Source organism: Terrapene carolina, unplaced genomic scaffold, assembly GCF_002925995.2.
Source record: "Terrapene carolina triunguis isolate 2854851 unplaced genomic scaffold, T_m_triunguis-2.0 Scaffold193, whole genome shotgun sequence".
NCBI lineage: Eukaryota > Metazoa > Chordata > Testudines > Emydidae > Terrapene > Terrapene triunguis.
Window position 1 is genome coordinate 9412971 of NW_020664544.1, and position 25813 is coordinate 9438783.

At 55.2% G+C, this 25813-nt stretch overlaps 1 protein-coding gene across 1 annotated transcript in view; it reads right to left on the bottom strand.

The window, feature by feature from the left end:
* The window catches only part of MRC2 (mannose receptor C type 2), an 86508-nt gene that overhangs the window by 11271 nt on the left and 49424 nt on the right, over nucleotides 1-25813 (bottom strand). The window contains exons 10-20 of the mRNA XM_026654701.2: nucleotides 17495-17610; nucleotides 15853-16001; nucleotides 14863-15080; nucleotides 13062-13204; nucleotides 11723-11825; nucleotides 10231-10369; nucleotides 5920-5955; nucleotides 3634-3794; nucleotides 2951-3018; nucleotides 1572-1672; nucleotides 755-900 (exon numbers count right to left, since the gene is read on the bottom strand). Coding sequence (XP_026510486.1) covers nucleotides 755-900; nucleotides 1572-1672; nucleotides 2951-3018; nucleotides 3634-3794; nucleotides 5920-5955; nucleotides 10231-10369; nucleotides 11723-11825; nucleotides 13062-13204; nucleotides 14863-15080; nucleotides 15853-16001; nucleotides 17495-17610 — 1380 coding nt within the window. The remainder of the gene's footprint in view (nucleotides 1-754; nucleotides 901-1571; nucleotides 1673-2950; nucleotides 3019-3633; nucleotides 3795-5919; nucleotides 5956-10230; nucleotides 10370-11722; nucleotides 11826-13061; nucleotides 13205-14862; nucleotides 15081-15852; nucleotides 16002-17494; nucleotides 17611-25813) is intronic.

Sequence of the window (25813 nt, forward strand, 5' to 3'; positions counted from 1 at the left end):
GCAGGGGGTTGGGGTGCAGGGTACGGCAGGGGGTTGGGGTGTGGGCATGGGGTTGGGGTGCAGGAGGGGTGCAGGGTACGGCAGGGGGTTGGGGTGCAGGGTATGGTAGGGGGTTGGGGTGTGAGCAGGGGGTTGGGGTGCAGGGTACGGTAGGGAGTTGGGGTGTGGGTAGGGGGTTGGGGTGCAGGAGGGGTGTGGCAGGGCGTTGGGGTTCGGGCTCCGGCCTGGCAACATTTACCTTGAGCAGCTCTGGGGTGGCAGTGGCACGCACCGGGGCCAGGGCAGACTCCCTGCCTGCCCTGGCCCTGGCCCCGTCCCTGCGTCACTCCGGGAAGCGGCCGGCACCACGTCCCTGCAGCCCCGGGGGAGAGTGGGGACAGAGGGCTCCACACGCTGCACTTGCCCGTGGGTACCTCCCCTGAAGCTCCCATTGGTCGGGAACGTGCAAGAGCAGTGCACGGAGCTCTCTGCCCCCCTCTCCCCCAGGGGCTGCAGGGATGTGGTGCTGGCCGCTTCCTGGAGCGGAGTGGGGCTCGCGGCGCCACAGCGGGGGCAAGCCCACAGGCCGGATCTGGCCCGCGGGCCGTAGTTTGCCCACCGCTGCCCTAGAGGATCCTAAACCAGGCCTGGGAGATCAGAACCACAGGCAGCACTTTGCACAAGAATAAGCAGAAATGTAAGCAGAAGCACATGCGGGGTGTGGGTGGGACAGACAAGACAGACGGCCGTTGCGTCTGCAGGCCTCCTGGAATACCTTGTTGATGAACGGGATCCAGCCCCGTGCGCAGCCGCCAGGAACGGGCGTGGGCAGTGGTGGCAGAGAGGGCTTCACAGCAGTGGTGTTACTCCGTTTGCAGATGTACGGCAGAGCAGTTAGACACTTCTGGTCCCCCCAGTCCTCTTCAGAGAAAAGGAGAGCGCATGGACTTTCCTCTACATGCTCCAGGCAGCCCATGGAACGTAACTCCCTCGACTGGAAGGGGCTTTGCTATTGCAATGACCTTGGTGCCTCCCGCATACCAGCTACCTCGAATATTAACCTCAGTTTGGGACATCTGTACCGGGCATGTGCAGAGGGGACGGGTGTGTAGGGGGGTCTGTCATGTAGGACTCACCTGCACAGTCCATGGTGGGTACATGGGATACTGGCTGGATTAGACAGAGCAAGGGACTTGGAGTCAGGACTTGATTCCCAGCTCTGCCAGTCACTTGCTGGGCAAGCCACTTAGACCCAGCACCCCTCCCCCCAAGATTCCCCCGGGGCTGACTCTCAGAGGTACCTAGCACCCGCAGCTCCCATTGACTTCCCTGGTGGGTGCTCAGCACCTCTGAGAACAGGCCCAAGGTGTCTCCAGGCTGGGCTCCCAAAAACAGAGGCACCCAAACATCAGAGCCGCTTACGAAAATGTCGGTTCCCCCCCATCTCCATGCCTTAGCTCTCCCATCAGTGAATCGGGGATCATGGTACTGAGCCACCTAGCCGGAGGGGCTGCCTGAGGGGTCACTGACGGGGCTTTGAGATCGCTGCTCTGATAGCACGGCCATTCGCCTAACACGTACAAACCTCTCACCTCTGCTGGCCGTCACGTACACGCACTTCTTCTCCTTGCTGATTGGCCGCGGCTTGCCCGGCGCCCAGGAGATGAAGTTCAGGAGGGAGCCGTCGGACCACCTGGGGAAGGCGAGGGCGGGAAGGGTCAGCAGCTGCACGTGAAAGGGGGTGGGAGACGAGGCTACCGAGCAGGCTCTCGCACTCAGAGCCGGGTGGTGATTCCTGCCGCGCAGGCTCCTTGCTGGACAGCTCTCCCTGTGCCCCCTGCTGCTGCCCATTCCCTGGGTGCACTCACCCGGCACGGGCCGCTTATAATCGAGAGGGTGGGCTTCAAAGCAGCCAGTGGGGTGGAACAGCTGAGGAGTAATTCTGCTCCCATCCAAGCCCAGGGGAGCCGGGTCACTGACTGCAGTGGAGAGGGGACCAGGAGCGAGCCGTGTGTGCAGGTATCACTACTGCCCTCTGCTGGTGGCACAGGCAGACCTGCGCAAGCATGTGGCTGGAGCGCCTATTCCACTCCCAGGCCAGGCACCGCTCAGTGCATACCCCCTGCCCAGGGGAGCTCCCAGACTAGTGTTAGACAAGATGTGTCCGGTGAGAGGAGATTGGGGAAGGGGAATGGGGTGGAGACGGTGTGTTTACACCGTGAAGGCCCATGCATAGCACCACAGACTACACCTGGGTGAATTCTGATTTCTGGGCAGAAGGTTTAATACCCCATCCAGTGAGTGCAGCCCACACCTGCTCACGCTGGCCCTCTTCTAACAGTGGTTTAATCTCATGCAGAGCTCCATGAGCCTGCCATAGGCTTAGCCAACAGGGGCTGGCTGGTTAGCTCAGCAGCAGAGGCTCGTGCTTTAAGACACAGGTTTGATGCCCACTGCCGATGGCCCACCCGGGGCGTGGCCCTGCCCTTGCTGGAATGAAACTCGCAGCAGCAGCTGCTCGAGGGTGTGTTGCCTGCCTGGGGGTGCTGATGGGAGCAGAGCACCGGCGCTCTGACCCAGCGGAGAAGGAGGTAGCCGGGCCTGCTTTCCTCATGACTTGTGCTCAGCGCGACTGGAGCTGGCTTTTCAGCGTTGGCTACGTGCTCTCTGGGCCGGAGAGGCTCCGCACTCAGTCTTTAGGGGGGCGGCAGCATTTCCAGACCACTCTTCTGGGAGTGAGCAATTCTCACTGACGCCAGCCGGGGGCAGGTGTCTATCCGAGGGCAGAATGTTGACCCCCCAGCTAAGGCATTTCCAGCTGGGATGAGCTGGGGAGCCCGGAGTCCTGCCCGTGTCCCCACCACAGCTGGAATTTAACGTGGGGTTTGCACTGAAACACAATCCTCTTTACATTGGGGCGGGGGCATGAAAGGAGAGCAGGATGCATGGGGAAAGAGGGGGGGAGACTCACTTGAATCGCCCGTCGTTTTCATAGGTGTGCAACCCGATCCACCAGTGCTGCTCCTGGCCCCTGGAGAACTGGGGAATCAAAACACAGGACATGTCAGCGTCACAGGCCAAGCAAATCCAGCAGGGCCCCATTCAGCTACTGCCTTCTCTGCCGGGACCTACAGGAGCCGCCTGAGCCCGGCCCTCAGTCTGGGCTGTGGCCAGCAGTTTCTCCAGGCCTAGAACCCGGCACAGGTGCCCCGTGGCTATTGCAGGCTGGCTGGGCGATGAGCTGTGTGCAGCCTCCCCTACCCTCCCAGACCCTCGGTGCCTTCCTCAGAAGGGGAAGATGCTCAGTACCCACCCACCCTCCTCCTTCCTTCTCTTCATGCAGCAGCTTGGGGGGACCAATGAGATGCTTTTGCTGGTGCCAGTCAGTGGCTTCATGCACCAGCCAGTGCAATGCACCACAGCCCTAAGGCCAAGCCAAAGTCAGTTACACTGGGGTAAATCCAGTAACTCTGCCGGCGTTGGCTGATGCCCGGTGAAATTACACCCTTGCGACCCTGCTCTGGCTTCAATGACGGGAAGGGAGCATTTCCCACGACTGTGCAGACCTGCTCCCTGCTGAACGACAGCGCTCAGTGACACGCAGGTGTCCGACAATGACCCACGGATGCCCCCTGCTTGGCTACGTTCTCCTACCTTCTTCAGGCTCTGGCCCAAAAAATCCAGCTCGGCTTGGTTATGAACCGACACCAGCTCGGCTTGAAACCAGGTGCAGATCCGCTGAGCCTGCACCCAGGTCGAGTGATGCTCAAAGAATTTGTATTCTGCGTCCTGATATTTCACCCACTCTTTGCTGCCTGTGGACACAGAAGCACAGACAAGACGAGGCTGACGCTGGCTCGGCCGGGGAAAGCAGTGACGGAGCGAGGAGAGAATCTGCTCTTACAGTAACAGGCCCGTCAGCAGCCCTCCGTACAGCTTCCTTTGCATCGGTCACTCTTGCCACAGGTGCTGGAATGCAACAAGCAAGGAGGTCTCCCTTTGGCAAGCTGGCGACATTTTAGTACCGTGAGAAACTGACAGTGCCAATGAACATTGGAGCATACGCTGTGCGAGCTTCCCCTATGCAGCTCTACCAGTGCCCCTCACACCTGATCTGCAGCTCCTCCTGCTGTTCCAACTCTGAGATCTCCCCGCAGCCCTGTTCAGGCCCCTCAATCCTGATCTCCAGCATCCTGTGCCAGTCCCCTCCTGGCCCTCCTCCCCCAGCTCTGCTGCTGGCCCTCAAGCCGGAGCTACACGCCCCGTGCCATTGCAGTCTTGCCTTCACCACTCCCTTGTCAGTTCTGCCAATTTCCCTTACTCCTGACCTGCAGCACTCTCTGCTGCTCCAGACTCGGGGCCCCCAGCAGCACAGCTCTGCCGATGTCCTGCTATCCCAGCCCTCCCTGCTGCGCTGATTCTGCGCAGCTCTTCCACCCCGACTGGGGCAGAGTGCTCTAAGCAAGCCATGCTGCGTGGTGATCAGATCATGCTGACGAAGGCACGGTCAGGGGGTAGGCAGAGGGCAAACGCCTCGCACTTTGGCTCCTCCCTTGCACTTCCATCGGGGACTCATGAGGTGGGTGGTTAAGCCCACGGCTCCCACGCTCCTGGGCACAGAATGAGCCCGAGGGTGCCCTGGGTTGCTCTCCAACGGGATCCATGCGTGTTTGTGGCTGAGGGCATTTATCCACCAACGCCATCCCGCCTTTTGGCACTGCGCGGCTGCTGGCCCTTACTGAATGGCAGTGACATCCAAGCCAAGGCTGAGCAAACCCTTAGGGGCGGGTCAGTATCTGGGGTGGGGGAGCAGCGCACCACGGGAGTTCGCCTGCAGATGGAAGGACGGGCTCTGTGTTGTCCTTGTTACACAACAGCACAGCTGTGGGGAGCCTGGCCAGCATGGGAAGGACGGCAACACCCCTCGCTCTGGGCACCGGGCACCTCAGGATCGTACGATGGCCCCTCCAGAGAGACACCCAAATTCAGCATTCTAGCTTTGCAGCCCAGTAACCCCTGGGGCCAACTGCACCCCGGGCCTCGAGAACAGCTGCCTGCTTGGTTTAGTAACTCTGTCGCTTTGGGTTATGGCCCAGAGCGCCCCCCACTGCTGAGACCCTGATGCCCAACACACCAAATTCACTCCTGGTACAAGTGGGAGAACTCTAGTGACTCCTCTAGGGTTGCACCTCCTTACACGATGGGTGAATTTTGTCCGTCGGACATCCAGCTCTCTTTGCTGAGACATCCGTCCGTTTCACCCACTGCCTGCTTGTTTCATTCAACGGCACTTGCAAAACTTTACATACCGTTTGGAGAAAGACTAGTCTTGTGGCTGGAATGCGGGTTTGGGAGCCAGGACTCCTGGGTCCTTGTGTGATGCTGGGCAAGTCATGCCGCTGCCGTGTGCCTCAGTTTCCCCCTCTGTAAAACGGGGCCAGCGATACTGACCGAGCTCCAATGGGGTTTCTGAGGCTTTGCTCATTAACGTTGTTGGGTGGGAGGCACCATGGAAGGACAGACACGTCCACACAGGGGAGACAGACGCTTCGTTGGACAGGCACTCAGGGTGGATGCAAACAGTGGACATGCAAACAAGAGGCAGACTCTTCCCAGTCACATGCACACCCGAGATCATAGAATCATAGACTATCAGGGTTGGAAGGGACCTCAGGAGGTCAGCTAGTCCCACCGCCTGCTCAAAGCAGGACCAATCCCCAGACAGATTTTTGCCCCAGATTCCTAAATGGCCCCCTCAAGGATTGAACTCACAACCCTGGGTTTAGCAGGCCAATGCTCAAACCACTGAGCTATCCCTCCGCACACACACAACACATGCCCTCGGGATGCGGGCATGCTCATTGGGGGAGGCAGACAGCAGGGGATGCGCAGAGACGCCAACGTGTACGGAAACCTCCAGGAGATGATTCAGTAACACACCTTGGGTGGGGATCTCTGGCTCCTTCACATCAGCACCTGTTCAAACACAGAGGAGAAGGGGGATGAGCGATGCTCCTGAATTCAGCTCAGCTCCTGCCTGCGGGCCTCAGCAGCTCAGTTTCCTGCAAGGAAGAGGCTTTCCCCCTTTACGTTCAGGCCTGCGCCACGTCTGAAGAATCCACTCAGACTGATTTCAATTAAATAAAAGTAACTTCCCAAGCCAAGTGGTTTTGGCTGGCAGCAGCGTCCTCTGGCTTTCATACCGCTTCTGAATTATGGATCACCCGCTTCCGGAGCCTGCTGACATTCTCGCGCTCTGCTGTCCGGGACCTGGGGGGGTGGGGGATGTGTATGGATAATGACTTCTAATTACAGGGCTATCAGAGCACTGCAGCAGCTGTTGGCACCTGCAGGGGGTCTGCGGTGATGGGAGGGAGAAGGGGAATTTTTATTTCATGAATTTGGAGCTGGTGAATGGTGCAGGACGGGGGAAACCACAGGGCAAGCGTTGCATGGACAATAGCAGCAGCTTCACACAGCCACGGCCTGCAACCCTGACCGGGAATCACGCAGGCCAGAATTCCAAAGCAATCAACACTCCCAGCTGTGGCCGGCTTTTCCCAATTGCTCGGCACCCAACGCGCTTATGAAAAATCTGGCCCTAAATCTCACCGTGGGTGGAGGGCTGGGAGGCGGTGCTGGGGATTGAGGACTTGGGGAAAAAAATCTAGCCCTTATTTGGGTGCCTAAAAGTGAACTGAGCGCTTTGGAAAGTTTGTCCCTTGGTGTCTATTGGAGATTTGAGCAATTTAGCAACTGGACCGAGGCTCCCGACACTCTGAAGACAGGCCACTGAGGAGCTCTCAGATTGCTGGTAATGACTTTGGGCCAGTGCCAACCTAGACTCTAAACATGAAAGACTCCAAGTGCCAGACTCAGTCCCCTCCGCCAGCCAGCTCCCTGCGAATCGACCAAGGGTTTCAGTTTTTGCTCAGTGTCCTCAGAAGCCCCCCGGATTTGCTATTCCGTCTGAAGGGGCACGAAGCATTGGGAAGATCCAAGAGCTAAAAGTGCATCAAGCAAGACCGTCCCTTCTGCTCTCTAGGGGTTTTGCAGATGTGTATAAATAAACCACTCAAGCGCCACTCTGGTGGTTTACAACAGCACCAGGAACCTTCAATAACAATTCAGCCTTAAAGGCAGAGGGGTTGTGTGCCTGTGCACGCCTATATTTAGAACAGGTTTTCTAATCTATCTACACATGCACGCACACCCCCGCCACACACACACTCCAGGCGCCCATTACACACACACACACACACACACACACAATGCATCTTCTATAAACATCACACACAAAAAATTATAATAATCAAGCTTAGAAACGTTTTGTAATCGCTTAAATCTCATTTATCTGTAAGCTTCCGTCCGCCCCAAACTTCCCTAACAAGCTCAGACACTAGCCCTTCGGGGCAACTAAGCTCATGGTACATTTCAAGCTTCAGTTACCTTTGCTGGAGAGGTCTCAAAAAACTAGGGCTTAGATTCTTCCATGAACAATGGGAGAAATGGCTTATTTTCCATCCTGCTGTAACTCCAACAGTGGAAGGGATTTGGCTCAAAAAAGAAAAATCACCTTTATGCCAAAGCCAAATCTGAACTGTGCCAGCCCCGGAGGTGAACATTTCCGAGCGATTCGAGCGTGTGACCGTAGAGGGGTGGGGGGTTTACAATGGAAATAGTTTTAATGACACTGACCACACCCCAACTACTGTAATTATAGGTATGCCTGCTACAACTGGCCTCAGGATCTCTGTGCCTCTCAGGACCCCATCAGGAAAAGGGGGATAGCACCACCTTACCTCCCGGGGTGTTGGGAGAGTAAAGTCAGTAACATTTGTGAATCACTCAGACACGGTGCCGCTGCGTGTCACAGAAAAGCCCTGTCGGAAATTAACAATTCTGTATTCAGAGCTGAGTTCGGACGGTGTGCAACAAATGATGGGAGGCAGTGTAGCCTAGTGGATGGGACTGGGACTCAGGAGACTGGGTTCAATTCCTGGCTCTGCCACTGCTTTGCTGGGTGACCTTGGGCAAGTTACTGCCCTGTGCCTCAGTTTCCCCATCTGTCAAATGGGGACAACCATTCTGACCTCCTTTGTAAAGCGCTCTGGGATCAGTGGGTGAAAAACGCTAGATAAGAGACACAGTGTTTATTACGGTTAAACAAAGCTTGAGGCCACACACTGAATGATCAGGTTAAAAATTCGTACTGAAGAGCTGCTCTGGCAGCGAGCACTATCTCGTGCACTGAATACAGCGGGGCCCTGTGGAAAACGAAGCGTGTAACCACGTAATTAAGGACTGTGTCATAATGCATAGACAGAACGGGGCTGAATTAAGGTTGCACAGGAAACCTTAACTCCGGAATTTCCTAACTTTGGAATGCTCGCAGGTTTTTCCCATGGTGCAATGTATATTTCAGAAAACTCAACCTCTCCTCACTGGTTGTGTGCTGCGAGTTTCGGGAGGCTACACTATAGTCTTCATACAAACCACCAGGCGGAATCCCTGCTTTAAAACAAGAAACTCAATGGAACCATAAACCACTGAGTCACAACCAATTCCTCCTTATTTCAACGGCTATCCAGGGATTTGGTCCAAAACTCCTTCACAGCTTTGAAAATTTCAGACATCATGTACAAATGGATAAAGGATCTGTCTTCACTTCCTGTCCCAAACGATCATGTGGGCTCACTGTGATTAAAAACGGTTACAGCGACGGACAGCCAACATTTTAACAAAGGGCTCCCACAAAATTACTCCTCGCCTGCCAGCAACCCTGCCTCTGTGCATGGTCATGCACAGATCAGAGGAATGAATTCATTGGTTTTCCCATTTAAACAAAACTACTTTCTCATAAAAATAACCCAAACCACTTGGCAAACGAACTTAAGTGCATTTGCTGAAAATATTTAGATTTCGCTCCTTAAGCCCGTCAGTGTGTTGATAGTACTGCGGAGGGGGGTGGGGTGTTAGGGTGTGTAATTTGAAGAGTGTGTGCATCTGTGTGTGTAGAGCTTTTAAGGGAGCCGTGGTGGGTGGAGATTTCCTCCCACCAGGAACTGTTCAGAAACATCTGCAGTTTGGGGCTATTTCATTCTACCCACGTTCTTGTTCCAACCCCATCACCGGAGTTTGAGTGCCTCCTGGCATAGGCGCCGACTCCGTGGGTGCTCTGGGGCTGGAGCACCCACCAGCAACTCCCCACCCCCACCCCCACTCCAGCTCACCTCCACCCCGCCTCCTCCCCTGAACGCGCCACTTCTCCCCTAGCTCCCAGCGCTTCCTACCGCGAAACAGCTGTTTCGTGGCAGCAAGTGCTGGGAGTGAGGGAGGGGGGAGGAGGGGGAACGCGGCGTGCTTGGGGAAGAGGCGGGGCTGGGTGGGGATTTGGGGAGGGGTCCAATGGGACAGGGAGGGGGTGGAGTTGGGGCAGGGACTTTGGGGAAGGGGTTGGAATGGGGGCGGGGCAGGGGCAGGGCATGGGTGGCGTCGGGGAGGGGCCGGGATGGGGCACGAGCACCCACCGGCACCGGGAAAAATTGGCGCCTATGCCTCCTGGTCATGCTTCGAGCGACGTGACTGACATCTGACACGTGTTCCGTCTTCTCGCTCATCCTCTCTCTCATTGTGTGTGGTAGGGCAGTGTTTTGGGAGGGTTGTTTGGGGTTCTGTCCCCTCTCCTCAATCTAGTGCATTCCGAAGGCAGAACATTTCCTCCTCAAATGTAGCTATAGATGTTCCCCAGCAAGACATCAGCTCTGGCCAGGAAGGCTTTGGGTATGTCTACACAGCAAAACGGGGGGGGGGGTTGACTTGGGTTAACTAACTCAGGGTAAAACAGCAGTGAAGACACAGCAACTCGGCTTTCAACTTGGGCTAACTGGGTGAGTTCAACCCCAGGCTCCTGTCTAGGCTTGAGGTTGAGCTGCTAAGTTACCCTTTCTTCACGGCTACTTTACCCCAAGTTAAGAACACCCTTATTTTCGCAGTGCTGACACAGCCTTGGTTACATCCAGAAAGAGGTGGCTCCATCTCAGGCAGGGAAAACTCCCTACGCTGCCTTGGTGACAGACTCCAAACGAGCAGCCCCTGAGAGCCCCTATCAGTGATCCCTTTCCTACCACCCAGGGGTGCGGGGAGGCTGAATTTGCCCATGTCCGCAAAATGCTCCAAGATCAGCGGACGGAATACACTGCATTCTCCCTGTCTGCCCCGCCTCCGCCCTGTGCCCCTCTTCCCCGTTACCTTTGGGCAGTTTGCAGATCCAGTCCAGCTGTGATTCACACTGCATGGGCATCCACTGCAAGGACGCCAGGTCCAGCACTGCACAGTTACGGATGTTGTCATCGTCATGGTTACTGCGGTCAAAGTTGTGGTAGGAAAACTGGGAGCCAGGAAAGATGGGCAGCGTTAGAGCCTGCAAACTTGTCACCCCACTGGGCTGGACAATTGGCCCGTATCGTCTGGTCTCCGGGTGCAACGGATCGGAGGGTTGATCCATCTATAGCACTATGGCATTCTGACTCAGAGCACAGCCAGTGCCTGCTTCCCCCTCCCATAATGCACCCAGCCAGCTGTGCAATGCTCTACCTCCCCAGGGCCCAGCTAATCCCAGTAGCAGCGCAAGAACGGTTTGCCCCATCTCAGCCTCATTTCCTCTGCCCTACACCTTGCATCTGTGCAAAAGTGGGTGTGAAAAGTTCCAGGTCGGGACAGTGGTGCTTTCCATCCATTTTGGACACACGGCGCAGGGCACCGGGGAATGGGATCCCAATCGCTAATATGGGTCCAAAAATGATCCAGCCCTTTTTCTAATATGTGGCCACAGTAGCTGTCCTATGGTGGAATCAGAGTCAGGTGGGAGCAGGGACTTCTGTGGCTTTCTCTCTTTCAAAGCCCAGTGCTGCAGTCAGTGTCTTGTAGAAGGATCAGACATGAAGGATTAGGCCAGTGGTTTTCAACCTGGAGTCCGCAGACCCCTGGGGGTCCACAGATTATGGCAAAGATTTCCAAAGGGGTCCGCACCTCCATTCAAAATCTTTTAGGGGTCCGCAAATGAAAAAGGTTGAAAACCACCGGATTAGGTCAAAGGAAAGTCGAGCCTCTATGGCCTCTCCATGATGTCTTTCAGACATTGCGCCTCGGTGGCTCTCTATCCGGCCAGCCAGGAGAACGGGAAGAGTCCCAGGGACTTTGTCAAAGAGAAAAGGGAACAACCCCGGAGCTGTACCAGTATTATCCTGTCTCAATAAAACAGGTTTCAGTGTCCGAGGGGATCATCCCAGGGAGACGCTGGCCACTTGTGGTTAGTAAAAAGCTCATCGCTCATTTGGCAAGTCAGAGGATCAGATCCTCAGCGGGTGCAAATCGGCATTCCTCTGTTAACGTCAGTAGCGTGACACCGGCTTGCACCAGCTCTGGATCGGTTCTGTGGTGGCCCTGACCAAATTCCAAATGGGTAATGGTCACCTTCTGCCTCCCTAAAATTCCCCCTCTCCTGAACTACCGCACAGCACCGCTGAACAGCTGCTGTTGTCCACCCCAGAGGTGGCTGCATTTCAGCAACCGGTGAAGTGGCTCCTCTCTCTCTATCTATGTCGATGGTTTGCAGTCAGTGTGTCCGGCACTTTGAGGTCTTTGGACACCCCCGCAGAGCCCGTGGCCCCCCTGCTTGCCTCTCAGCCCATGGCACTGCTGACCTGGCCCCTGTTCCTGTGCAAAGCGCAGCTGCACTCACCCCGAGGCCGTCGCTCCACCTCCAGCTCCTCTCTGCTCCCGGATCCCGCCGGTTCAAGCCGATCCAGAACCAGTGCTGCTCATGGATCTCCGGTTCCGATTCGCTGGAAGAAACCACACGGGGCTGGTGAACTGGGGGAAGGGGAAACACTTCCTGCCTCCTTCCTTTAGCATGGAGCCGGAGGGGGAGCTATTAGGAAGAATGCCCAGGGCCAGTTCTAATGCCCCCTGGATGCACCGCAGCGAGAATGGGCCAAGCGCAGGTGGTACATCCCACAATGCATCTGCAAATATGATTTTATCACCATCCCCAGGAATACCAATGGGAAAAAATCACGTATACACCCACTTGAGGCACTCGTGTGTGCATGCTTTGCCTACAGCGTACACCCTGCCTAGGCACCGGCACTGGCAAAACATACATGTATGCACATGTGCACGGATACACACAGACACAGGACATACAAAATGCCACACAGGATCGGACCAGCTAGTCCAAGTACCCTGTCCGAGATGCTTCAGCGGAAGGCACAGGAACCCCCTAGTAGAGAATTATGGAATAACCTGCTCATGGGGGTTTAGTAATTCTGTCGCTTTGGGTTATGGCCCAGAGCCCCCCCTCCCTGCCAAGGGGGTGGGGGAGTTCCTCGGGCAGTTATTTAGAGATGCAGTTTCTCATTGGCTTATGCCCTGTAGCAGAAAGATTTACACTCCTTGGTTTCAATCTTTACTGTGTACCTCTGGGTGTTCTCGTGATCCATATAAATGCCTGGAGTCCTACTAAGGTCTTGGCCTCAAAGAGGTATTGTGGCAGTGAGTTCCACAAGCCAATCATCCCTTATGGAAAAAAAGTGTTTGCTCATTTTACGGCTTGCTCCCTAGAATTTCACGGAGCAGCTCCTTGTTCTGACAAGGAAGGGTAAATAGCTACACGTTTCTCACCTATCTACTTGCCAATTTATATTATTACAGGGGTGTCCATCACCATGGGCTCTGGGCACCGTCTCGAGTCTATTCAGTATTTCATACACGTGTCAGGTCCTTGTTGCCTCCCCAAAGTAAACAGTTCCAGTTTTTTCAGTCTCCTGTACTACGTACACACATTTACACACACGATACGTACCCGCTCACACTCAGGTCAGTGTACATGCTTTGCCTACAAAGCCGTACATATCCACACGGACAATCATGCACATGAGCACACAGACCCATACAACACAAATACATGCAGACTCTTGTACACTCAGCCACCGTCACGTGGGTGCAAGAGCGTATGTGCACGTGCACGGGCACCTCCATCCGTGCACACGCCCACGCCCCCTTTACAACCGACGCCTCACCCGAAGATCTTGTTCAGGGTGTTGGCCACAAAATGCTCCTCCTCGTAGCTGTCCAGGCTGAGCAGCTGCGCCCCCAGCTCACGGCAGAACAGCTGGGCCAGAATCCAGGTCTTCTTGTCCTGCAGCTTGTCGTAGTTAAACACCTGGCGTGGGAGAGAGGGGCGGACTCACTGCTCTGCTCCCCGCCCAGAGCACGCCCACGAATGCCCGCGGGTGCCAATCACAGCCTGGTGACACGCAGGGCCTGTCCCATAGCACCGGCTGCCCTGTGCAACATGTACCAAGAGCAGCAGAACTGAGCAGGTTACAGAAGCTTAATGCTCCAGCCGAGAGTGCAGTGAGCAAGGGAGAGGGGTGGAGGCTCTCCGGAGCTAGCAGGACCTTATCTGCCATCCCAAATAGAGTTAGGAAAGCCTCTTGGCCAGCTGCTCCACCTCCCAGCCTGCCGCATCCAGTCCTGGGGATGACGAACTGGCTCGGCCAGGCAGCCCGCTTTCCATCCTCCACAATGACAGCAGCAGAGAGACAGACCCAGCGTGGTGTAATTACCTCCGGCCTCTCGCTGCTATGCAGCTCCCCACACACTGAGGCCAAGGCCCAAGGAGCCTTCTCCACCACTCCCTGCCCAGGAGGCAGCTACACTGCCGGTGCTTGGGCTCCGGATGCCCACGGACTGGGGGAGTCCAGCACCTCCAGCAGCACTGGCTCCCTGAGGTGTTTGGGGAGAGCAGGCCCACAACTCCGTCCCACCCTCTAGCCAGCCAGGAGGGCTGGATGGGCACACGGGGGAGGGAAGCTCACCTTGGAACTGGGCCGAGCAGCAGGAGATGCATTGTCTGCCTCGGCCATGCAAACCTCCAGGGCAGGGCTGTGGCTTAAAGGCATCCTGCCTGGGGAGGGCGTGTGTGTGACAGACTCAGTCCGGCCGGTCTTGCTTCCCTGGGTGCACACTCGCTCCCTTCCCTCTTTACAACCACGGCCGTCTCACCTGCCTCGCAAGGGCACCGGTGAGGGCTCTACAGGTCGCCTGGTTTCCCTGCAGTGGCCTCTGTGGTCGTGGCTGGCAGAGGGTTGCCAGGTGGCTGGTTTTCGACTGAACAGTCCAGTCGAAAAGGTGACCTGGCAATGTCTGGGCAGATGTACTGACCGGACACCAAAAGTCCCGTTACCGTGGGCCGGGGGACGACGGAAGGGAAGGGTGGAGAGGATCTAGCTAGAAGGAAGGGGAAGGGGAGACAGGAGCAAGCAGGGGCAGGGCCTGGGGGGGGGGGAGAGACAGAGGGGAGAGGAAGGGGGTGTGTTCTGGTTGTCAGCAATTAGAAAGTTGGCAATCCTAGGCTGGCAGCTTTGGGGTGGGATGCAGCCACCCCAAGGACACACCGCACACTAAGCCTGGGTCTGTGGGACCCAGACTTTCAGTGTTTCCAGCCCTGTGCTTGAGTGTCCACGCTGAACTGCAAACCGGGGCTTACAATTGCTGGCCCCGGGTCTCACAGCCGTGCTAACGTGTCCACACCGCACTACACAGTGTTTCTGACTCGGATCTGCAGCCTGAGCTGCGTCCACACTGCAAAATGACGGGGCTTGGAGCTGAGCCTCAGTGGGGCTCGGGCTCTGACCCACCCACTAGCAGCGTCTTAGGACCGGGATCCTGAGTGCTCGCTAACCGGAGTCAGACTGATTTCCATGTGGACGGAAGAGGAGCTTGGATTCAAACCTGAACCAGGGCCTGGATTTAGTATACAGTGTAGACAAACCCAGAGAACCCTGCTGTCTTCCCTGGGACACGCTGGCTTCTTACCTTGTAGCAGTGTCGGAGCTTGGGGTCCGAGCTCCATCCCTGGGGGCATGAGCCGGTGAGGCTGGGTGTCGGGTATGGGGCTGGTAACTCGGGGTTCACCGGGGTGCCCAGGTTCTGCCTGCAGATGTATTTGGCCTTGAATGTGCTGCAGTTCTTCACCTCCCATAGCCCCATGGAGCTCCCCGTGGCCAGGGCGACGCAGCCGCCTTTGTTGTAACCTGGAACGCTCGTGGAAAGGGGGCAGAGAGACAAGGTTTGAGCCTAGATAGCGGAGTGTGGAACCCGGCCACCTACCCCTGGTGTAACAGGCCCCCGCCTAGGGATATCTTCGCTGACCCATCCCCCTACCACCGGGTGGGCACCAAGCAGACAGACCCCTGGGGCGTCCAGAAGCAGGGGAGGCATGGCTGGCGGTGCCACCCTCCAGAGGGTAGAATGGGTGGGGAATGGAGAAGTTACGCAACGGGGATGGAGGGCAGTGGGGCTAAAACATCTCAGGGATGAGTGGGACCAATCTCCTCCCCGTCAGCGCCGGTGGGCCCATAGGAAGTTGAAATGGACCAGAGCTTCCAGGGGCATGCAGGAGCATCCCTACAGGATACACCCCAGTGTCCCCTGCTGACTGGTTCCCGTGCTGGGGCTGCCGTGGGAGATGGCCCCACAGCCCAAGAGATTGGACTGCGGTGGCATTTCCTTTGTCCAGTTCCCTCCCATGGCTCTTTGTTATCCCCCCATGTGCTGCTCCAGATGGCTCCCCTCCCTGCTTGGGGTCTACGCCCTTCACACCAGGAAGATACAGAGGTAGAAAGAGCTGCTGCCGTTAGCTGGCTACTGCTCCTTCTGCCATCGGCGTCTGGCCCTGTGCTCCTTGCCACGGCAATGCTCACGGAACAGAGGCTGCCATGTGTTTTGCTGGGGCGGAGAATGATGGGAAATTGGGGAAGGGAACGAACACCCCGCCCTCCTCCCAGCTGGCTTCTGTGCCATTACCGGGCTGGTCGCGGTTCCAGTGGGTGTACATGACCTCGTCGCCACTCAGCCAGCGGAAAGCGCCCGTTTTGTTGATGTCCTGCAGCGCCGTCCAGAAATACTCACTGTCCCAGCCATAGATGAGGCTGCTGACGTACGCCTGCTCAAACCTGACACGGGAGAGCAGTGGGATGCCCTGCCGTTAATCTTCCTCCTCTGTGGCTCTGGCCCCGAGACACGGGTCTGTTCCCGCCCTCAGCCCTAGTGGAGACTCCGGCTTTTAGCTCTGGAGAACCCAGTTCAATCCCCAGCGGCTGTCACACAAGGAGTACAGTCCCAGACGCTTCCTGCTGAGTCCCCTGCTAATTAGCTCTGCCTCCTGTTACTCCTGGGGGAATTCTGCACCAAAACATTAAAAATTCTGCAACAAATAATTAAAAATTCTGCGCACAATATTTTAAAATTCTGCATATTTTATTTGTCAAAATAACACACTATAATCACACCAGTTTCAATTCTTTTTGGTCATTTATTTCAAAATACCTGTCAGCAAGTATGTCTGTAACAATACAGACAACAAAAAAAGATTCAGGATATGTTTTTTGACAAATAGATTCCTTGCTAGGCCTATTAATACAGAACTCTGAGTAATAATTCATTTAAACTACACTATAGAACCGTATTTCCCATACTTCTCAGAAGCAGTGCAAAGGCTTGGGGGAATCGGCGGTAACCGAGGAGCTGAGGGAGAGGGAAGTAAATTGCTGGGAAGGAGCCTGGGTGTGAACTTGGAGGGTTGTTGGGTATGGGAGGGAAAGGTATGGAACAGGTTTTTTGTGGGGGTGGGAAGGGATTGTTAAGGAGCTTCCCCCATGCAGACCCTAGCTGACCCCTAGCCTCTCCCATTCAGTCAGTCACATCTGCCCCTGTCCCCATATGTCTCTGTGCCCCCACTCAGCCACTCCCTTGTCTCCCCTCCCCCTGCCCCCATGTGTCTCTGTGCCCCCACTCAGCCACTCCCCTGTCCCCATGTGTCTCTGTACCTCCCTCCCACCTATGGCACTGTGCTTCCATTCCCATTCAGCCCCTACCCCTGTCTGACCACCCCATAGCACCCCATGCTGTCTGTCTCCCCATAGCCCGTCTCCTGACCTGGCCTGACAAGCTATGAGAAAAGAGGGCAGCTCTCTCTCTTCCCTCGCTGGCCCTGAGCTGCAGCTTTGTTCTATCACCACAGCGCTCTCTCATGGGCAAAAGGCGGAACTGCAGCAACAGTTCTGCAGAAGCTTTTTTTGTGCGCAAAAAAGTTAGAAATCTGCAGGGCTCATTAATTATGCACATACGCAGTAGCGCAGAATTCCCCCAGGAGTATCCTGTGGTAAGTACCGTTATCCCCATTACATAGATGGGGGAAAATGGGACGTGACTTGCTTCAAGGCTGCACAGCCAGCCACTCAGTGGCAGAGCTGGAAATAGAAACCAGGGTACTCCCTCCCCATCCCTTCTTCAGACCACAGGCCATCTCTGCTAATGAATATTCAGCACCAAGCCGGGGGGTGGGGGATGGGACTCCAGCGACCTCAGCTAGGGTTATGGGTGTGTCCCGGAGGGAATGGAAGCCGAACACCCATGACAGCAGAGCTAATCCCCAGAGTGCACCCACCTGTTGGTGATGGTGACGAGGGTGGCCTTGTAGTCACTGCACATCCTCCGTGCATCGCTGTAGGTCACACGGTCTTCTCCTAGCCAATAGCAGGAGGGGCTATGCCATTTCCAGCCCTGGGGCAAGAGAAGACAATGATGGTAAGACATCTTGCAGACTTTAGTACCATCTGAGCAGATGTGCTTTCCAAGTGCCCTTTACCCACAATGCAGAATTGTCCAGTGGAACTCACTGCTACAAGATGTTACTGAGGCCAGGAGCCTAGCAGGATTCAGAAAAGGGATCAGACATGTACATGAATAAGAACCACCTCTGCAGTTCCACTAGCTAGGATAAAACAATCTGCTGGGGATATAAACCCTCTTGCTTCAGGCCACAAGAAACCCCTGATGGCCTAGGGTCAGAAAGAGCTTCCGCCACAGACACGCTATTGAACAAGAGTCCACTAGGGGGTTCCTTGCATCCTCCTCTAAAAGCAGCTGATGCTGGCCACGCTTAGGAGACTGGCCTAAGATAGACGCTGGGTTTCATCCAGTCTGGCAATCCCTATGCAAACTAACTAGAATTACTTAGGACAACACTGTTGTCCCTCATCCAAAACCCAGCGGCAAAGAGCCCCCTGCAACTCCTGGGGCACTGGGCTCAGCACGGCTTCAGCGGGAAGAGCGCCATGACCTGACTCACCACCATCACTTCCTGAAACACCCTGGGTTTTTCTTGGGAGGTCTCCCGTCCACAGGCTAACCCGGCTTGACCCTGTTTATCTGGTGAGATCTAACAAGATTGCAGCCCGAGAGGCTACGGCTGCAGAAAAAACATTGAGGCAGCTTCAAAAGTAACAGAAAAATCTGCGTTGCCAACATCCCACCCCCGATTGGAGGTTCAGGGAGGGGAATACAATCCTCTCCTTATGCGGGAAAGCCAAGCAAATAGCAAGTCCCACCGCAGTCCGCTTTAATCGCCTTGGTTTGCTGATGCTGGAGCCTCTCTGGAGTTGGGGACACAATAGGGTCTATTCTCTGCCAGAGCAGTATGGGCAGACGGGCAGGAGGGACTGTGCAGAGCGCTCCAGAAACGCTTGGCAAAGGCAGCGCAGGCAGCCACGGCTGCATGGGGTGGGAGGAAGGGGGCTTGATCGCTGCAGAGAAAGGGAGGAAGAGTGAAAGGAAACACTCGGAACAAAAGAAAGAGCGGGGAGGGGATTTTCCTTGCCCAGCCTGAGACCGGGGTGGGGGAGAAGGAAGGAGGGGCTCAGCTGGAGAAATTGGCCTTGCTCAGGCCTGGGCCACATAGCTTCCCTAGGGCGCGGGAAAGTGGCAAACAAATCATGTGTGGTGTGAGCAAAACAGGCTGAGCTGTTCATCCACGCCGTCGGGCCCGCATCCCCCTCCCTATCGCCACCCCGAGTCCCAGCACTCCAGTCCAGTGCGCAAAAGACCATCGTCTCCGCCTTTGCTAGCTACGCACGCTGCCACAACCCACCTCCCACCAACTTCAGCACCACCAGCAGCCGGCCCGACCGCGACAGCTCCCATAGGTGGGAGCAAAGAGCCGGGCGCCAGGCAGGATACGGAGTCACGCACTAGCTTTGTGTATTACGAAAGTGCTAGGCAAACCCCGCTAATGAATCCTCACAACCAGAAGCGCAGCTACGTCCAGTATGCCAAGGAGGGATGTCAACAGGCTGGAGGGCATGTCCCCTTATCCCTACCTAGCTCCACAACCCCCCTGCAAGGTAGGTAAGAATTATCATCCACATTTTGCAGATGGGGAAACTGAGGCAACGACCAAGAGGGAGGACCCTTCCCAAGGCTCACTGAGGGCATTAGCGTCAGGTTCAGGATGTGAACTCCCAAGTTCCCGGCTCCCATTGCTTTACTCAGAGCGCTCGCCTGAAAGCGCCTGAAAACCTTTGCATCAAGTACCGCCTGTTCTGAGTGCGCTCCCGCTGGAACGCGGCATGCGACAGGGGCAACGGCCTCATGCAAACCCCACCTCTCTTTTCTTGGGGGACTTCTAGCCACAGCCTGATGCAGAGGCAAAACCTGCGGCAAAAAGTCCCCCACAGCAACCAGATAATTAACCCCAGCCAAATCTGCAGAGGATTCTATTTTCACAGTGGCACGCCAGGTGCCTTTCCCCGAGGTATGCAGAGGGCACAGGCGCCAAATTTTATTTTTCCAGGTGAGTCTCCACCCTGCTCCTCCCCAAGGCCCCACCCCGACTCCAACCCTTCCCCAAGGCTCCGCCTCTTCCCTGAGGCCCCACCCTGTCTCCACCTCTTCCCACCCCTGTTCCGCCCCCCACCCACCCACCGACCGGTCGCTGCTCTCTGCCCTGCCCTGAGCGCCTCCCGCCAGCCAGCTGATCGGCGTCCCCGCCCTGGAGCACCTATGGCAGAGGAGCTCCTGCCCCAGACCGAAGAGACAACATGCAAAGGAGGACCGGGAGGTGAGGGAAAGCCTCAGAAGGCAGCAGCTCAAGCTACAGAATGAAGCCCTGATTGCCAAGAAACATCGTGATTATTTCCCGAGGACCCGAGAGCGCGCTGGGGGTCCCTGGCTGGCAAACGGGAAGAGTGTGATCCCTGCCCCGGGAGAGCCCACAATCGAGAGACAAGACAGAAAGGAGGAAGAGCAGCTGGGAGCGCTGGAGTCACACAGAGAGGGGGGCTGGGGCCTCCTCGTGCATGGCTTCTGAGCCGACACCACCGGTGTTAATAATTATTGTTTCACTCCAGTTCAATTGATTTTGTTTGTAAGGAGCAGTGCTGCTAGGGTGACCAGACAGCAAATGTGAAAAATCGGGACGGGGGTGGGGGGTAATAGCCTATATAAGAAAAAGACCCAAAAATCGGGACTGTCCCTATAAAATCAGGACATTTGGTCACGCTAAGTGCTGCAGTGACGATAGCACCTTTCAGCCGAGGACCTCCCGGCAAAGGTGGGTCGGGATCGTCAGCCTCAGTTTACCAGTGGGGTAACTGAAGCACAGGGGAGGCCGGAGTACAAACAGAACCCAGGAATCCTGGCTCCCAATGCCCACCAAGGAGCACGGCTTGCTGTGGGCTCCTGCACCCGCCTCTCACTTCCAGCGTGAGACTGAGCCCTGTTGTCCCCTCGCCCCGATCTGATACCAATATATCGCCATTAACGGTCATGGAGTTACCGCTGCTTTACCCTGGTGTAAGCAACGGGAGACTCGCTCTGAGACCAGGAGTTGAACTCGCATCTCCTCGGTGGGTTCCAACCCCGGGCTGGCCTATAGTTGTGGGTTACAAACTATTACAACCTTACAGATCCGCCGGCATGGAAATCAGCAAGACAGAAGGGGGAGATGGGGGCAGTTCCCTGCCCCTCCCCAACGTCAAGAGAAACAGCATTTAAACGAAGGCTGGAGGAAGGGAGAACGGTACCCTTTGGAGCAGCACATGAGTCACCCTCAGAACCTTCCCCCTAGCCCTGGGGACATGCCAGGGGAATTGCAAGCTGCATTCCTCCGACACTGGCTCTCAAAGGGCTCTGGGACACAGCGGGTTAATAGACCAGCCTCTCTCACCCATGGAGACCTGGCTTAAATGATTGGTGAGCAGGAGCTTGGCAGCCCCCGTCCAATCCCTCATCCACATCTGTCTGCATTACAAAACCACCGCAGTGTTTGGCATGACGGGCAGGCGCTTCTCGGAAGAGGCCCCAGCTGGGAGCAATGAGAATTCTTCACGGCAGCATTCAGAGGGGACCTAGGACCGGGGGCGCTGCCGCTCAGGAGTGATGGGCATGGCAGGGTGGGCTGCAGGTGGGGGGAAAGGTGTGTTTTGTCACTGGGAGCTGGCAACGCCACCTGCCTGTGGCCCTGCTGCTCTGAGCTCCCTCCCTGGTAGTCCTACCCTGCACTTCTGTGCACCCTTCTCAGCTGGGATGACCAACTGGGACCCTTTGGCCCGCCCACCCTGTCCCACTGCTCCTGGTCTCCCCCTCCAGCACCATTCTCCATCCGCTAGTGCTTCCGGTCCCCTTCTTTCCGTGTGCTTCCATCCTCCCTCCCAGAACCCACGACCCAAGTCCCCTTCTCCCCTGCCCCATTCCCCTTCTAACCCAGGCCCCAATACCTCTCTCCGCTGCCCACCACCCAGCTCATATGGTGCCCAAGTGCCTGACTTGCTTGTGGATTTTACCCCAATCAATCAGCGGGGTGTGGAGGGGTATGGATGATGGGGAGAGGGAAGGGAAAAGAAAAGCAGCTCGTTGGCTAACCTGGCAGGGCGGCCTGGGAGAAACGTGTCCGATAGCTTCAGGAGATGGTGTTTCCACTTGCGAAAACCACCACCACATTTTCTTTATAGGACAAAGCAGCGCTGCTGCTGGCTGCCTTGCAGAAGTCAATGGCCTGGGGACGGGATCCTACAGACCAACCCCAAGGAGCTGGGGAGGAGAGGGGGTGGCCTCCCCCATTGCGTAGCTGCTGGCTCGGGAGACGTGAGTGTCTGGATCTGGTGTAGAAGGAATTTGGGAGAAGGAAGGAGGGTTCTGGGGTGGGCATATTGGGCTGACAGGCAGGACGCCTGGGTTCCACCGTCAGCTCTGTCAGCCCCTGCGCAAGCCAGTGCTTTCTGTCTCTGTGACACAGGGACAGAGATATGGGTCCTGCTCACAGTGCATGACTGCCAGGGAAGCGCACTCCCGCCCTGCAGACGGGCATCGGGTGGGGGGCTGGGAGGGGCAGCTGTGAGAGCAGCGCTAGAGGGAGCCGTCAGGGCAGAAGTATGGGGGATACTGGGGGTGGGGCTGTAAGGACAGCACTGGGGGGGCTGCGAGGGCAGACACATGGGGAGTACTAGGGGGCCCTGAGTGAGTGGATGAAGTCTGCAGTGTCCTCAATGCCCCTGAGGTGATAATTGTGGGCAATTCCCCCTCAACAACACACTGCTGGCAAAACAGCCTCTCAGACATTTCTACTGAAATCCCAGAGCCTTTCTTCCCTCTTCCTTCCACATCCCTGCCACCATAGGAATCGTCTGACTTCTATATTTGGAGGGCGGCTCCAGTCAGGCCCATGGGGCCACGCGTGGGTGGGGGTGAACTAATCCTGGGCCTGCCCACAGGGGCGCCGTTTCAGTTGCCTAAGTAGCCCCTGGCACCATGGTTAAAATTGCCCCCCAAATTTGGGGGCGGGGGGCAATTTTAACCATGGTTCGAGGGGCTACTTAGGCAACTGAAAACTCTAGTGTTTTTGCAGATAATAATTTAGAAATATCCAACAGGAGCATTGTATCTAATTCCTATGTCAAGAAAAAATTAAATAAACTTTAGACCCATTCAACTCTAATACCAACACGTTTGGACATCTTGTGGCAAGTCACGTAAGGGACACTGGTTAGGTTTAAAATTGTAATGTCTATTCTTACGGAGATACTCTTACCAAAGTCAGAAGGGACCATCATGATCATCTAATCTGACCTCCTGCACATGGCAGGCCACAGAACCTCACCCACCGCCTCCAGTTACAGACCCATAACCTCTGGCTGAGTTACTGAAGTCCTCAAATCAGGGCTTAAAGACTTCAAGTTACACTCGTTTGAACCTGCCAGTGACCCATGCTCCATGCTGCAGAAGGTGAAAAACCCACATGGTCACTGCCAATCTGACCTGGGGAAGAATTCTTTCCTGACCCCAAATATGATGATCAGATAGACCTGAGCATGTGGGCAAGATCCACCAAGCAGATACCTGGGAAAGAATTCTCTGTAGTAACTCAGAGCCCTCCCCATCTAGTGCCCCGTCTCCAGCTGTTGGGGATTTTTTGCTACAGGCAGTCGCCGATGGGCCACATGCCATTGTAGGCAGTCCTGTCATACCATCCCCTCCATAAACTTATCAAGTCAGTCTTGAAGCCAGTTAGGTTTTCTGACTCCGCTGCTCCCCTTGGGAGGCTGCTCCAGAACTTCACTCCTCTGATGGTTAGAAACCTTCACCTAATTTCAAGCCTAAACTTGTTGATGGCCAGTTTATATGTATTTGTTCTGGGGTCCACACTGATGCTTAACTTAAATAACTCCTCTCCCTCCCTGGTATTTATCCCTCTGATGTATTTATACAGAGTAATCAAATCTCCCCATGGCCTTCTATAGGTTAGAGTAAACCAAGTCTCTTCTCATAAGGTAGGTTTTCCATTCCTCAGATCATCCCAGTAGCCCTTTTCTGCCTGTTCCAGTTTTAATTTATCTTTCTTAAACATGGGAGACCAGAACTGCACCTAATACTCAGATGAGGTCTCACCAGTGCCTTGTATGATGATACTAACACTTCCCTGTCTCTACTGGAAATACCTCGCCTGATACATCCTAGAACTGTGTTAGCCTTTTTCACAGCTGAATCACATTGGTGGCTCATAGTCATCCTGTGACCAACCAATACCCCCAATTCTTTCTCCTCCACTGTCACTTACAACTGATAAATCCCCAGCTTATAGTAAAAAGAACAGCGGCTGTCGGTAGCTGAAAGGGCAATGGGACGAGCTATGTTGGGAATTTCCCTTCTGGATCGTATCCCAAATGAAATGATTAGAGAACGCAGCAGTGTGAAAGATATTGTCATGGAAAGCAGATATAATAAGCTATGATGGGCGGGCCACATAGCATGGTTCATGGACAATAGGTGGACCGCAGTCATTACTGAGTGGTACCCGCGAGAACAGAAAAGACCACCTGGTCGGCCTCCAAGAAGAAGATGGGAAGATGACATTGTTAAATGTTTCGGACGAACATGGAGAAGAAAGGCAAGAATGTGAGAAGAATGGCGGATGTGTTGTGATCGGCGCAGTCTTAACGACAGCTGAAGACCGATCAATCCAGGGGATAGTAAAAATTCTTGTTGTTAGTCCCTAAATGCATGACCTTGCACTTAGCACTATTAAATATCATCCCGTTTCTATTACTCCAGCTTACGAGGTCATCCACATCTTCTTGTATGGTCTTCTGGACTTCCTTGGTATTGGTAATACCTCCCAATTGTGTCTCATCTGCAAATTTTATGAGTACACTCCCACTTTTTGTGCCAAGGTCAGTAATAAAAATGTTAAAGAAGGTTGGTCCCAAGACCAATCCCCGAGGAACTCCACTAGTAACTTCCCTCCAGCCTGACAGTTCACCTTTCAGTATGATCTGTTGTAGCCTTCCCTTTAACCAGTTCCTTATCCATCTTTCAGTTCTCATATATTAATCCCCATCTTCTCAAATTTAGCTAATAATTTCCCATGTGGAACTGTATCAAATGCCTTACTGACATCCAGGTAGATGAGATCTACTACATTTCCTTTGTCTAAAAAAATCAGTTCTCTTCTCAAAGAAAGGTATTAGTAACTTCCTTACCACCTCTTCAATCCAACGACTGAAACAACTGTAGAAAAATCTACAATTTCTGTCATTTAGGCTACTCACTTTTTGCAGTTCACCAAGCTCGGAACAGATCATTTAACTTTAGGGAACCGTCTATCAGCCCTTTCTTATCTTAATCCGCTGTTAATCACTCTGTTTATAAACAAAATTCTGACTCCCTGCCTCTGGGAGAACCCCTGACAGTGCACACTCAGGTTGCCTGCCTGAGGCTTGAGGGGGCAACGCCCCCCATGCCCCCTCATTCCGCCTATACCTGCCACATCCGGATAAGGCTGCCCCTCGCCCTCAGCTCTGACAGAGCGCGGGATGCGTCATGAGGTGAATTAACAGACTCTGATGGAGGGAACGAGTGGAATTCGATGGCTGGATCCCCCAGAGACCTGCCGGCTGGGCATGAATTCACCTGGCCTCCGAGTTACTCACAAGCAGCCTTCACTCATGGTGAGCTCCCATTTGGTATTTCTCTGGTAACCGGCTGTGCTTTTGTCCTCTGAGGCTAGGTCTACACTACGGGGGGGGGGTGTTGACCTGAGATATGCAACTTCAGCTACGCCAATAGCGTAGCTGAAGTTGCATATTTTAGGTCGACTTACCTGGCTGTGAGGACGGCGGCGAGTCGACCGCTGCCGCTCCCCCGTCGACTCCGCTTCCGCCTCTCGCTGCGGTGGAGTTCCGGAGTCGACGGCAGAGCGATCGGGGATCGATTTTATCGCATCGACACTGGAGGCGAGAAATCGATCCCCGATAGACCGATCGCTACCCGCCGATCTGGCAGGTAGTGAAGACGTGCCCTGAGTCAGGCTATGCAGCGCTGGCTTTAAGTACCCAGACAGCAACCAAGCACAGAAAGGTGCTCTTGCTTCCCTCGCTGTGGGCAGCGTGTGTGTGTGTGTGTGTGTGTGTGTGTGTGTGTGTGTGTGTGTGTG